Here is a 15,671-nt window from a genome sequence, read left to right as displayed (position 1 = left end):
CTTCTTTGACCCCCACTTCTGAACATAAAACAACAAGCTCAGAAAATTGTCCCTCCTCTCTACAACATTTATAGATATTATTCTGTCACAATTTTTTTTTCCTGGAATTTCATACCCTAATCTTTCAGTCTTTCTTCAGAGGTCCCAATGACAGAAATGCTGCCATCTGTAATTCTTTGCCTCCCTTTTGATGTGGGGTTATCTCTTTCTAGATGGAGTATTTCTGGTAGGCCCATGGCACTGGCTGTGCAGGAGATGTTTTCTATCTCATTTCTCAGGTGTCGTAAATCCACTTGTCCTTTCCACATGCAACTGCACAGAGCTCACTGCAGAGCAAGACACAGATCATTTTCCAGGATTGACACATTAAACATACAATCCCTGATGGTATACAAGTAGACACAATTTTCTTCACAAAATTTCTTTTCTTTCAATTCTTCAACAGCAAATTACAGCAAGTTTTCAGTTCAGCTGAAGTTTAATTTCTTTTTTTTTAACTTCATTGACTTTTTCTTTCAGTACACTTGTTTTCTTCTTGTTTAGCTTTCTAACGCATTAATGCATTAATGAGTAAAACATTGAATATATATGAAAGTCTGAAACATCCTACTTTTAACCTTTAGTAGTGATGAAAACTGATTTTTTCCCTTTTGTTTTTCACTACTTATTTTTTGTACAGGACTGTATAATATCCTCAAAAATAATAATTTCATTTGTTTATTGCCTTTCTTTAGGGACCTGGTAAATAGGTTTTTGAAAAACTAAATAAATTGTCATTAGGATCGTATTTTTATTTATATACTTTGGAAGGGTTTGAATTCATTAGAGAGAGAAATTACCTTTATAGAGATGAGGTTATTTACCATTTCTCACATCACTATCTACATTTAATTTTATTATTCCACTTTTAAATGTTGAGCAAACTATTTGCTTCCAGAAATGTCTGTGGCTTACTTGTTAGAGAGTTTATGAATGACAGGGAATCATTCTGAAGTACCAAGTAAATTATTTTCTACTGTCAACCCTTCTAATCTAGGAATTTTTTAAATGGCAGACTGTAAAATTTCTGGTAGCATGTCTGATGTTTTACTCTCAGGCTCTTTGGTAGTCTTCCAACATTATCTTCTATTTGCTGAACAAGCTGTAGCAATGACAAATAAAAGTAAATTTGAAGGGCAAAATATTTTGCCTGATGCTACTGACCTATGCAAATTGTTGGATGTGTCAGCAAATAGTTACATTCAGACTTGACCCGATGTACCACAAGAAATCATCTAAGAAAAACTGCAATGGAGTAAATATTTGAAAATTAGAAAGAAAACAACACTTGTTCAGAGAGAAAAAGTTCCCATTACAACATCTTGCATAACTACCAGTTTTGTATAGTTCAGGCAAGCTCCTACAAAAGGAGGGGACAAATGTTCCTGTAAGGGCAAAGTCAAATACATATAATGCCATAAAAACAGTGTGGCAGTGATGTAATATATTCATTACAAGCTCATCCTGTTTCATTTGTGTGTAACTCTTCTACAGTATCTTTGCGGAATACACAGTGTCTTTTTTGGTATTATTATTGCATACCAATCAGTGAAGGAATACAAATGAATTATGGAAAGCACTGAGCCCCAAATCCTCTTATTCTCTTTAAGATGGTACCACATTTAACAGAGAGTCTCTAAAGGCTGTAAATAAATTGATACTGATATCTAATTTACAATAAGAATATAGTATTTTCAGAATAATGTCTAAAATTGAGATAGCATCGTATAATCCAACAGAATCAAATAGAAAAAAAAACTGTAGTAAAGACTGCATATTATGATACTGGGTTTTATTCGGTTTCCCATGAAAGTTCTTCATCAAGTAGTGAAAGGATTTTGATATTTCAGATAAAAACGTATATTTGGATTTAATACCTTCAAAGATGACAGAAATTGGGCAGAGGAAAAACAAGGAATATTTCTCTTTATGGAGAAAGCTGCTAGTACAGCCATTCACAGAGCAGTATCACACTCATCATGTAATCAGATAAGATGAGAGGGTTTTGCTAGCTCAAAACAGTACCTAATATGACCTATCTGGAAATTTCCAATTTTCAGTCTAGCATAAAAAAGCCTTTTCTCTTCCTGGAAGGGGCATGAAGAACTGATCCCAATATCAAGCACTTTGAAGACAAGCAGTGCCCTATGCATTGTATATACTATTAAAATCAGTTACATGTTCTGCAGAACTGTATAACAGTGCTGAAACCTGACCCTCTCCTCTCAGGCTGGAATCACTGAGATATTCCTGGATCTTCTCTGGAAACTCTGAAAGCACAACAAAGTTTGAATGAAATATTTTTTCCTTCCAAAAACCTTCAGGCACTAAGACACGAGGACAGGTTAGGCTACTGCTAACACGGAAAATGCCTGGGAGAAATAAACAACCATTTGCATTTTAGAAATGCAGGATCAGAAAGGAGGAAAACAAGAAAAAAATAGATAGGAAGGTAAAAGGACTGTAGTATTCATATCTTCTTAACAACTGAGTGAAGCAAGTATACTCCCCTTAGACAAAAGGGAAGCTTTTATCAATCGGAAAGGCTACTGACATCACTTGTTTCAGAGACAATAAAAGTGGCTTTATTTGTCTGATTGTATAACAGCTTTGAGTTCTGCACCCATGATTAACTTGTGATCTCACTCTTGAGCATGCAGTGAAAAACTGTGTACTCTATGAGCTCTCAAAGACTACAGACTATGGTAGCAGTCCCTGTTGACTATGTACCAATCCTATCATCAGAAAGTTCTTGAGACTTTTTTTTACTACTAAGTCTCAAATATCATGCTCTGAATCTAAACTTTTCTCAAAATTATATCTATCTCACCTTTTCCTGGAGAAAACCCTCTGGAGCCCCTCTTCCACTGTGTATAAGGCATGACCACTGATCTGGCACACAGAATTATGTAGAACTGACAGATCTGTCCTGTCTTCAATGGAGTTGTAATTCCATAACTTGTTTTTGGGTTTGTTTTTTCTGATTGCCTAGACTTAGTGGCTTAAACTGATGAAGAACCATTACAAGTTTAGGAGATAAAAGATGTGGTTTAGATTTTAAGTGGCAAAACCAGATACATTTAAGTATTTGAATAGGAGTTTCTAGTGTCAATAGCACTTGAAAAGTTCCATTTTAATCTCTGAATGTCAGCAAGAATATACAGTAATAATCTCTGATTTTAATATGGCTCTTAATGGTGGAGAATTTACCTGACAGAGATTTGATTTTGTGTTTAACTGCATCAGCCATCTCTGTCTAAAGGCATGTTATGTAAGTGCAATGTTTAAATAACTTGATAGGGTCTTAGTTATCTTAAATTTATTTTACTTATGTTTATATATGAGCAAATGTAGCAGAAAGAATCAATAATACACCTCAAATTCTCTCTAAGGTAAATCTCCAAGGTAAATCCAGTTTAAAAAAAAAAAGAAATTAAAAGATAATTAATGAATTAAGTCCCGGTTGGTGAAGTAGAAACTTCAAAGACATATGGTTAGATTATGGAGAAAAAGCAGAATTTTTTTAAAAAGTAATACGAGTTTCATAAGGTGGTTAAAAGTTTGAAGTCTCATAAATACTGTGTTGCATGGTGTAAAAGATTTGACTGCTGAAGTTATAGATGGGAGTTGTTACTGGGGGCAAAGCTGTAGACAGTTTGCACAAATCCTTAAATAGACATATAATGCTTTGAAATCTTCTGTGAAAAGAGAAGTGAGATTTTTGTTGCAGTCTCTATGCTGGTGATTATCAGATTGGCAGGTGAAACAGCACAAGGTATGTGAGAGCTGTTCTTTACTATTTTATCCCCCATGAAGACAAGCATCATTCTGCTGTAGCAAATGTTTATTCCCTTGCAGAGCCACCCCAGACTAGAGAAAATCCTCTCTTGAGACACCTGCTCTTGGATGAGCTTATTCTTGAGCTTAATTGTGACCTCTTTGGAGAGCTGATTGTGCCCTTCAAGAAAATATGAATTATCAATTGCTTGGTCACAAGTTGTCATGGCTCTGATTGCAATGTCATATATACACCCATCTTGCCCAAATTTTGCTACTGGGGCTCAGCTTTTGGTGCAGCTGTGTGGCCTTAAACCAGAGCTGTGTGAGAAAAAAAAAAAAATCCAACTGTGAGAGGAAAAGTCTCCTTGAGAGCTGCTTTTCAGCTCAGCCACTCACCCTCTTTGTCTGAATGTCTCACTTAAATTTCATTACAACAGCTTGCAACTCTGAGGTCTTTATATCAATCTGTAAATTAAATCTAAGTAGGAAAAATAGCACAAACTCTAGGATACAGAGTGTAACAATGTTGAATATTGCAGCGGAGTCTCTGGCCCTGTTCATGCATTCAGAATTGTCTAGAGAAAAAAATAGACAATCTGGTTTGCCTCTAGAGATTTTACAACATAATAAAGTTCTCCTAATCAGTTCAATTAACCATGATTAAAGTAAACTTGATGCAGTACAATATATCAAGTGAAAATATACTTGATATCTGTGATACAAATGATATTTATAGAAACTGCACCATAACAGGCTCCTCCCTTAGTTTAAAGTTCTGGGAGTCTTTTTTTCTTTTTTGTTATATTTCATGTTCTAAAGCATTTCTTACATCTGGTGTCTAAGAAATTTTCTTATTTCTTCTGGATTCATTCGCTCCTTGTCTTTAGATTTTGTCATCTTATTTACTGAATTTTCATAGAATCAAGAATTAGGACAGAGAATGTGCTGAGATCAATAACCACCATGTGGGTTATTGAGTCTGACTCCCGACCCTGCAGAGGACAGCCCAAGAATCACATCATGGAGCATTGTTCTTGAACTCTGTCAGGCTAGTGCTTCCCTGGAGAGCCTGTTCAGTGCTCAACTACCCTCTGAGAAAAAATTTTTTCCTGATATCCAACCTAAACCTCCCCTGATACAACTTCATGCTGTTTCCTCAAGATCTATCGCTGCTCACCTGAGAGATCTGCACATGTCCGTCTACTCCCTGCATGATCAAAATGAAAATTCAATAGTGAAGTTGAATAAGTCTTATGTTTAAACAAGCTATAATTCCAAATGGAAAGAGAAATTTGAGGCATAGGACACTTTTTCTGTGTGTACATTTATATCACCTTATAGCAAGTCCCCTCATCTGCCAGGTGTGTGCAGTGGCTTTTGCAAGTTGATTGGAAGCCCTCAAAACCTATAAGAGATTCTCTCTTCTGAGCAATGGTGGAGATCAGTAGGCAGTAAAAATCAGATCCTTAATTTGAGAAAGCAGAGGATATAAAGACTCTCCTTGTGTCGTGCACACACCGTTAATCAGTGGTTTCAATCTTCTGAATCCTGTCATGGTGAGCTGATTTATACAGCCTACCCTCACTTCAGAAATTAAGTAGAGCAGAGTTGAACAAAAATACTTTCCAATTTTAACAGATCGGTTCATGAATTCAGATGTAATTTTAGAAGGCTGTAAAACTTTAAAAGAGTCTCTTGACCATTGTGAGCTGACTTGAAATCAGTAGATCTTAAATTTTCTGGGGAAGCTGACCAGACATTTTAGAGATTATTAATTTGTTTTATTCTTCATAATTTGAACATTCTAATATACCTTATGATTAGATGGAGTACTATTAAGCTCACAAAATCAAAGACTTGTGCCTCCCTTTTTTTTAACAGACTGCTTATTTCCATAATGAGTTATTTAATCTTCAGTTTTCTTTAAGCTCACCCAAAGGGATGTTTATGATCTTCAAAAGAAAGTCTCTTTACTATATTAAGTAACAGCTAAAACTGAATTCTGATACAGAGGATGAGTTCAGGTTTTAGGGCATTATAAAACAACAGTGTAGTTAATCATCATGATGATTTCAGTTGATTGGATGGCTAACCACCAGAAATGGTGGATCATTTTTTTTTTACATTTTTGCCTTGCAGAAGCTTGATTTATTTTGGCAGATAGAAACATTATAGAGCTCCCCTATATAAGTATGTACTTTCTCTTTAAATTTACCAAAGTGAGACATTGATACCATCTTCTCTGCAGTAATGTCTCCTGAAAGAGAGGAGACATCAAATCAAAGAAACATATTTCTATTAGGAGACAACGTATTTGCATCTTTCAGTTCATCATTTCCAAGATAAACAACAAAGATATGAGCAGAGCAGCATGCTATTCCACATCTGTACTTCATTAAAAGAAATCTTGTTACATAGCATATGAACTGAAGCTGAGATTAACAATATTCTGACAAAACAATTTCAACCTTGGTTTACTTTTTTTCTATGTTCAAAATAAATAGCATGTGCATCTTTCACATGAAATTATTCACATAAAAATTATTCATATTTATTCATATAAAATAGGGAAAGAAATTAGTTTGTCTATTTAATTTAGGAGATACAAAAAGTTTTTGGTTTTAACACAATAGTTTGAATTCTGTGGCATCAAGGTCTTCTGAATAAATATTAAAATATTTATCTTATGATACTCCATCTATGCAAGAAGATGTTAATTATAATGAACTACAAAAAAATCAAAGGTTAAAATATCAACAAAACAGTATTTTTGTTCCCAAATTACTGTAAATTTCAGGCATAAGTATGCATTATATGAAACAGATATTCTCATTTCCTGGTACAGTCTTATAATACAAGGAATTTTAAAAATGCACATAGAATTGAATAACTAGAAAATATAATGTCTGTTATACAGGAGATTTAGATTTATATGTTTTATTCATTCTGGATCAGATGTTTAAAAAATAAAAATGGAAATTCCCCAGAAAAAAAAAAGGTGGGGGTAGGAGTGAGGGTTGGTGTGAATGCATATACAAAACAACTTCTCCAAAAATCAGAACATCTATGAATCAATATCAATAAATAAAATACAATAATGTGACATGTATTTAAATGAATGTATTATGAGGAATATTTTCGTGTACAAACAGAATGAGAATAGTTTATTTGGAACAAAATATTTGAAATCAAATGGAAAATAATTCCCCAGTCAAAATTATTTGATTTTGATGATGGTGAAATGAAATGAAAATTATAACTTCAGAAAAACAAAATCTCCTTTCAGAGACTGTTCCTATAAAATACCTTATTTTCAACAACCCATTTCAAGTATTTGAAAGCCACTTGTCATACTTTCCAACTACATGTAGTGAAGAATGTTAATCACTGATGTTACCACTGATATTCATTGGCAAAATACCTCATGGACGGTATTGTTCCCTCTTATCTGGTCACTGTTGCTGCATTATTTGTGTGCTTTGCCAGCCCTATCATGAGGCTGCCCAAAGTCTCAGAATGGGACTGGGAACACAGCCCAACAAAAGAGAAATGCCAACAATACTCCTGCAACTCTCATGGGCAGAAAGCTCTCTGTAAAAGCTGATTTTTATCCCATCGTATGCATGCAAAATGCAGTCCTCCTGAAGTCAGACTGCCCTTAATGCTCAAAAATGACAAAGTTCCTTGGGGAGTCCACATTTGTAACACTACAGTTGTCAAACTTAATCAGGTTTTGTACCAGTTAGCCTTCTATATTTTGGTTACAAAGTCTATATAAAATGCACTTGTAAGCTATCTAACAGACATCTGTGCTTGTAAAACATGATATCTCAGGTCCTAAAGCACAAAGCAGGCACTGAGACTGACCCAAGTATTTCCTAAGGAAGATGTGCTGTCTTTCAAACCAACACATAATACCCCGGTGATCTGAGAATAAAAACCTTTTAGAGGTTCCACTTCACAGATGTAGCATTGCTTTGATGCTGTAAAGCACTCATAATATTTGAAATGACTTTTGCAGCAAAATGTTTATCACTGGGAGAAATAGGTGTGCTCTTCTGAGGTTCCTCATTGCTACATAAAATCCATAATTGCAATCTCATCCCCTTATTTCCTATATGTAGTGTTTAATAGATTCATCTTTTGCCCGGTCAGTGTTCAGGCACTGTTCTAAGTGAAGGAGTGAGTAACTTTATTTGTGGAAGTAAGGGTTTGAAAGGTTTTTTAGCCTTTGCCAGTAGCTTTTCTCCAACTCTGTTATTGGCAACACATGAAGTATTATTACTGCTCTTAATGTCTACATTTTGAGATTGTGGAATAATAAAAAAAAATTTTAAAAAGAAAGCTAAAATGAAGCAAAGTAATTTAGGCTGAAGCAGATACTTTAAAAATATTTCATAGAAATGTTGAAATGTTGAAGACCCTACAATACACACCATTATTGGCTGTGGTAACGTCATAGAATACCACAGAGACAATACATCAGGATCAACCCAACAACAACAAAAAAATAACCATGGTATTTAAACATATGGCCTAACTTTAAATGCACATATAATGCCTTTAAATAGTTCAAAAATCCCTAAGTCTATGAGTCAGGCAAATATTAGACACGTGAAATAGACACTACCCTCTGCATATAAGCGATACCTCCTGTACTACACTCTTTAGGGTTTCAGAGTGTCATATGCTCTAGCTGAAGCTGACAGGAAACAGATCGCACTGTCCATACACAGCTGATTCACTGTCAATGAGTAAACATGTACCAGGCACCACTAAGGTAAAATGTATCAAAACCTGAGGGCCACATCACTATTCATTTTTAAATGAATGCTGCTTCTCCATCCAGCTCTTCTGAAAAAGCTCAGTTTACATAACAGGTTATTGCATGAATATTCTTGGAAAAATTAATTAGTTAGTCAATCACAACTTGAGGTACACCTGAGTATACATAAAAACTGCAGAATTTACTTCAAAATACTCACAAAATTTGAGAGAAGTTGAGCTGGAATCATGTCACACTTTCTGAAGGCAATACCTTTATTCCAATAAGGTACAATTTCCTGGTGTCAGTGAAAGTGTCACTGATCAAAACACCTCTCAAGTTCATAAGGGGCCTCTTCCTTCCAAACTGGTATGTGAAGTAATTCAGTTGTGCTCTCTTTGAAGACTTCATTATCACAGTGAGTAATAGATATGGTCACAAAGCATCAGTTAAAATTTATTTTGATTCAGAAAAAATTACCATTTTGAGAGAGAGAATTTCTGTTGTGACTTCCCTCTTCCTACTTTCTTTTCCTCCCACCATCCTCCACATCTACACAGTAAGATCTATTTTATGATTTTAAGTTCCCTTTCATGCAATTATTATGATAGCCCAGCCAAAACATCAAACATTTCCTCAGTGAGGAAAAAAAATCTTTTCTATGGAAAATGGTTGAAGTACTTCCTGGAAATGGCAGTCAGAAACAACAGGGGAAGGGACAGAAGTGAGTTGAATTCATCTCTTGAAAGCCAGGAAGAAATGGCATTTGTAGAGAATGAGACTGATTGAGCTTTTCCATTCTATTCCACTGACACCTCTCCTGCAGTGTGACTCAGATGATTAGGGCTACATGCTCAATCTGTTTTGACAGAGCTTAGGGTATCCAGAATCACATGTATTGTGAGTGTATGGGTGAGTGAGAATGAGACAGGGAGGAAGGGAAACTGTGGGCATACACACATGGTACTTTATCTTCCCATTGGTTTTGCAGTCTTTGCAAGGAGAATCTTGGAATCATGGGATCATAGAGTGGCCTGGACAGGAGGGGACCTTAAAGGTCCTCTTGTCAAAATTAGTTTTGTGCAGTTGCACAGCCAATTGGACCCCTGCTAGTGTATTGACCAGGGCTGTGGTCAGCCAATTTGCTCTACTACCCAGCCATTCTGTCCACACTGGGAGACAGCAGCTCCTGGTCCCTCTCTAGGTGATTAATGCAACAGTATTAACTAAGAACTCTGTCTGATTGCTTTTCAAGAGCAGAAAGAATAACTCAGACACCTCATGTGTGATATGAGATACAGAATATCTGGAAAAAAATAAAAAAGGGACTGCCAGTCTCCACGCAGACAAAAATAAGTGTTCTTCCTAATGTCCTGAGAGAAAAAGCACAAAATGTGCCCTTCCAGTTTCTCAAAATTCTCTACACACACTCTTGCTTTCTTCCTGTTAACTCTGAATCTTTTATTATTTCTAATGAGTTGACAAGTAGATGCAGTTTAATGTCTAGTTTGTTTGTGATGCTTTAATTCTTCAAATTTCTGAAGCTGGATATTTGTGTTGGGTTATTGGTCACTGAAATAATAAAATATTTTTTCTGCTTGAAACTTGTACAGTAGAAATAAAATGAATGCCAAATAATAAATTATTCTGCCCAATTTATAATAAGCTTTTATCATAATACTGTTAATAATTTAAAACTACCAAGATATCTTTGATGATGATCATTCTAGATAGGCCCTCAGACACATGAATATAGGTTTATAAAGCCAGCACTTCACACACTTTTTCAAACATGTATTCTTATTTTTTTTTCCTCCAGGTACAAAGTAAGGTAAATTTAATTTACTTAGGTGAGCAAAATTGCCATTAAATCCTTCTGAGATTTTATATCTATGATTCTGTACATAAAAGATTACTTTATTCTTATGGGATACTACCATCTTGCATTACAGTGTCTCATCTAATAGCCAAGACTGCATCTCTTTCAAATGCAGAATGTCTAAAGTTATGTTGATGGTAAAGTGATGAGATATTTATATATATTCAGGTATTTAGTCTATGTATGTGGTTGCCATGATGCATTAATAATCCAGTTCATCTTAGTTCTTTCCCTTGTTATATAAGAGTTAAAAAAAAACCAAAAGAAAAACATGAGGGTTTTTCTGTTCTTTGAAATTAATTTGCCAGGTATCTGTTAGGAACTGTGATATTTCAAAGGTTTCAACCACCTTATCGTATCTTATTTATAAACCCATTATATCTTATTCATAAAAACATCTTTTGTGTTTATAAATCTTTGAGTTTAGCTATTGATGTTCTTTAAGAAAGAAAGGACTCATATTGAAGCATAGTTTGTAAAGTGAACACCAAGCTCAATATACAGGCCAATGTGCATTTCACTGACAGTTTCATGCCTTGTTACATAATGCATGTTTTAAGTCTCTGAAAATCAGCATTTTGGACTTGCTAGGAGGTAGAGCAAAATTCCCAACCAAAAAAATCTATATTTTCCTGGGTAAAAGAAGGAATACTGGCCAATCAAAGGCTGTAATATCTGCTTTACTATTAGGAAAATATCAAGAAATTTCAAGAAATTTCAGTTCCAGATTATGGGCTTCTACTAAAGCTAAAAAAGTCACCTCTCATTGTCCCTGAGACAAAAAAACATCAGACTGCTCTGGGTCGTCTTACTCAAATGGGTTAGCCATGAGATTTATGCAAATGCTGTTGAGCAGAGTTATGTGGACAAATATGACATGAATTCTCCCACTTCTCTACTTCCTCCTGGGTAACACATATTTAAGCATGAATGTAAGATGTCTGTGTAAAACCTTTGAAAGTCCAGGGAGGGTAGGAGAGATTATTTGGGATGTTTGTTAGGAAAACAGGCATTTAAATCATGTCTGTAGCAGTGAGAGCAGAGAGGGACCACCTTCTGGTCTACCAGCTAAACCAGCACAGTTCAACTATGAACACCTATATCGTTTTCCTTTTTCTCCAGAAGATAAAACTGCTTACTGGATGCAGCTCTTGGCACACATCTTTTTTCCTGACAATGGCTCAGTACTCTCTGGAAATGGAGTAATTACCACAGGCCGAAGCTGTGAGGGCAGTGGGCAGACAGATAGACACCATGAATGCGCCTTGTCTAGAAGTCTATGTAGCCTTACTGTGTAAAACAGAGCAAAAGGGAATCAGAATATTAAAAATGTCAATATAGGCTATAGACACGCTTTAAATCAGCTGCAAGGTAAAGAAAATAAGGAAGGATACAGAATGGGAGGCATTCATCTGAGAAACAGATCTTAGGAACGGGTATACTCATGCACTCTTTAGAAATATGGACAGTTCAAAAGTAATTTTGAGACAAAGCTGAGGACTTGTGAATCAGAGCAGGAAGATGATGTGTATGAATGGAGATTGGATATACAAAAATCTTCATAGAAGCCCACGATTGCATTATTTACTTCTGCTCCTGAATAAACATTTTCTGTCTTGCTTCAGTAGACACACGGTTTTGCTCATTTTCTTGTTACTATGTATGGTGGACTGTTCAATATACTTCCTAAAAACTGATTTACAATTTCAAATATGAGTCATAAATCGACTTACTTCTATTAGATCTATTTTACGAAAAGGACATGTCATACTAAACAGGTCTAAGACCAAGAAAGAATCTCTTTGAATGTAAAACTGTTACCAGACCCAGCATTCCTGCCTCCAAACAATTGACTATGATTACTAATTGAAAATAGAAAAACTATTGCTGTTTTTCACCTAACCTTGAATCCTGAGTGCAGTTTTGGGTACGGCAACATAAGATATGAAGTTATTAGATAGCATCCAAAGGAGGGCAACAAAGGTGGTGAAGGGCCTTGAGGAGAGGCCGTGTCAGGAGCAGCTGAGGTCACTTGGTCTGTTCAGCCTGGAGGAGACTGAGAGGAGACCTCACTACAGTCACAATTTCCTTGTGAGGGGAAGAGGAGGGGCAAGCACTGATTTCTTCTCTGTGGTGACCAGTGAGAGGAGCCATGGGAATGGCCTGAAGCTGTGTCAGAGGAGATTTAGCTAGTAAAAGGTTCCTCACCCAGACAGTCATTGAGAACTGGACCAGGCTCCCCAGGGAAGTGGTCACAGCACCAGCCTGACAGAGTTCAGGAAGTGTGTGGACTATGCATATGGTGTGACTTCTGGAGATGGTCCTGAGCAGGGTCAAGAGTTGAACTCAATGATCCATGGTATTTTCCATCTCAGTATATTCTGTGATTTTATGATTTATTGTTGCAAATGTCTGCAAAGCAACTGAAGCACCAGAAATGTGGTCATGTAATTGACAGTGGGAAAACCACTTTCTGATTAAAAGTTTATTTAAAAACAAAAGATACACACATCTCCTGGTCCTCCTTCTCATTAATAATTTACTGTGAATAAGAAACCTTAGTAAGCAATTAAAATTGGATTTTTAATGAAAAAAAACATGTTCCACAGAATGCAGTAGGCAAAAACTGCTATAAAGAGATAATCACAAACCATAGATTAGTAATAAAGGTTTCATTTTATCACCTAGAAACTTACCACATACCTGCCACTGTTGCAAACAATCTAAAATAAAAGTTTGGTGATTCTGGGGCTACTACATGGATATTAATTATACAATTTAGGCTACTATTCATAGAATTATAACCACTGAGATGAAACATACTGAGATCAAACCAAACACTAATCTAGACTGGTCATTTCAGGTGTCATCTTTTTGTAACTTTCTTGGCTTAAGAATTTGATCTACAGTTTCCTTTTCTATTACATCGTTCTTAGAAAGAATGGAAATGATGAGCTGACTATATTGGTTTTCAGTCTATGTTTAATTAAAAAGTAGTTTCCAGGATTTTCAGATAATTAAAAAAATACAAAAAAGGAATTTTTTTTTTGTTATGTAACAACCTAGATAGCAAGTATCTAGACAGTAAATAATGTACTCCAAAATAGTTAAGTAGAAAATAAAATGGGGAACAAGGAAATTTCTCTGTACTCAGTCACACAGGTTTTTATCACCTTTGTAGCCTGGTGTCCAACCGAATTTTACATGAAACATTTCCATGTCCAAAAGAGTTTAATACTAATGAAAAACATCATTGTTTGGAAGACAAAACGTAGCAAAAATTAAAATCAGCATGTGTATTTTACTTCTCTGTTTAAATGGTGACAATAATTGCAATAATCACAAGTCCTGCAGCCACGGCCATGCAGCATCAGTTGAGAGCATCTTTAAAATGTTCCTTCTAGCACCCAAATGTAGACTTAGGTTTTCACTGTGGCAGATTTATCCCCTAGTCTGCAGCTGTCGGTGTTCAGGTACCCTAATGCGTGTTTTAATGCTGTGGACTGGATATGGTTTTATTTGTAGGGAAGCAGCACCATCTATTGCAACCTGATAGCTTAGCTCTAGATGGTATAAAGACAGGCTTGGCCTGAGCCCAGCTTTCAACTCTTTCTTGCAGGCAGTTTTATAAATTTGTCCTTGTGCAGCTTCAAATGAGATTCGGATCTCATTTGGTGAGATTTGGTGGTGCAGGGACAGGGCTGTGTTCCATGCATGCACGTCTAATAAAAAGTCACATCTAAGAAACATAACTGTTTACAAACTAAGATAATAAAATAGCTTGAGCCTAGTCCTAAATAACTGTTGCTTTTAAGTGACTTTGCTGGAGTTTTCATTTCTGAAGTGGGAGGACAGTCAAAAGTTAAGAGCATATTTTACCCAGGTGATATTGTCTCAAAATTTTCTTCCAAAAGCAGCATTAATGTAGGTGTGCAGTACAGTATGTTCTTCTAATAATGACAGTGCTATTGTCATCCATCTATATTTCTGGTTCTTCTCTTTTTTCCAGACTGTCTACAAAGCCTGGCTCTGTTCCCAGTATTTTGAAGTCACACAGTTTCACTGCAGCAACAGAATTCCTTGCAAGCAATACTGTTTGGAGGTTCAAACGAGGTGTCCCTTTATATTACCAGACAATGATGATGTCATCTATGGAGGACTATCAAGTTTCATCTGTACAGGTATAGTAGAGAAAAACCAATTTCACTTGTTTTCTTAAGTCAAAATATCACGGATTTAGCTCCAACTCTGAGACCCTAAAGGTATTCCACATCAGAAAGATTTCTTGGAGGTGCTAGGATTTGAGCTCAGATCTAGTAATGCACAGTTATAATATAGCCTGCCGGTCATCAGCTTTACAAAACAAGATTTCTAGAAAAAAAATTATTCTGCTTATTTTTTACATTTAATAATTTGGTGAAGGATTTATTTTACTTCATGTCATGCAATACTCAGAGGTTGCATGTCATTCAATATTCAGAAAAATAAAGAGAAAACGTGCATCCAGTTTTTAGCATATTCACCTTTGTTTGCCTGCATTCTTATGTCAGATGAATCAAGAATCTGAAGCACAGCATTCAAAATTGTACAGCAGCTCTCAGAAATTGTTTAAGAAAACATCTTTCACTAGCAAAGAAATTTAAGAACCAGTTGTTCACCTGTGAAGAACTTTTTTTGATTTTTGTTTGTTTTCCTATTGAGTCTGGTTACATTTTATGAATACTTTTTAATTGTAAAAGATATTGGTAATGTATATCTCAAGTACCACAGATACTTTTTTCAGGAATGGATGGGGATTATCCACACAAAATTTTAGTTTATACCAATATTATCTTCAGACTTATGGTGCCTAGACTATCATCTGAGAATCTTTAAGATATTTAGGCAACTTATTCCCAGTAAATTAATAAAAAACGAGTTTCAACACTTAGATCACTTGACATCCTCATCCAAATATCAGAAATTAAACTGTCTTCACCTCTTAATTAGGGCTCCACTGGAAATCTTGATAGTAAATAAGTTGTCTAAGGTAAGCTACTTAAAACTAGAGTCAGTTATAAGAATCCATAAATGTTATATACCATCCTAGATGCAGGCATAAGGATTATGGCAACTCACTTCACCTTGTACCCTGTGTTTAGATTTAAGGTGATTCTGGTAGCAAGGCATTTACTGGATTTATTTTCCTTGGAAATTAAACTTATTGCA

General features: G+C 35.6%; 1 protein-coding gene across 1 annotated transcript in view; it reads left to right on the top strand.

The window, feature by feature from the left end:
- Positions 1-15,671, top strand: part of NALF1 (NALCN channel auxiliary factor 1) — a 439,284-nt gene that overhangs the window by 410,532 nt on the left and 13,081 nt on the right. Inside the window, exon 2 of the mRNA XM_058799990.1 lies at positions 14,473-14,644. Coding sequence (XP_058655973.1) covers positions 14,473-14,644 — 172 coding nt within the window. The remainder of the gene's footprint in view (positions 1-14,472; positions 14,645-15,671) is intronic.

The sequence above is a fragment of the Ammospiza caudacuta genome, chromosome 2 (genome assembly GCF_027887145.1).
Source record: "Ammospiza caudacuta isolate bAmmCau1 chromosome 2, bAmmCau1.pri, whole genome shotgun sequence".
Lineage (NCBI taxonomy): Eukaryota > Metazoa > Chordata > Aves > Passeriformes > Passerellidae > Ammospiza > Ammospiza caudacuta.
This window is presented reverse-complemented; position numbering and strand designations above follow the sequence as displayed.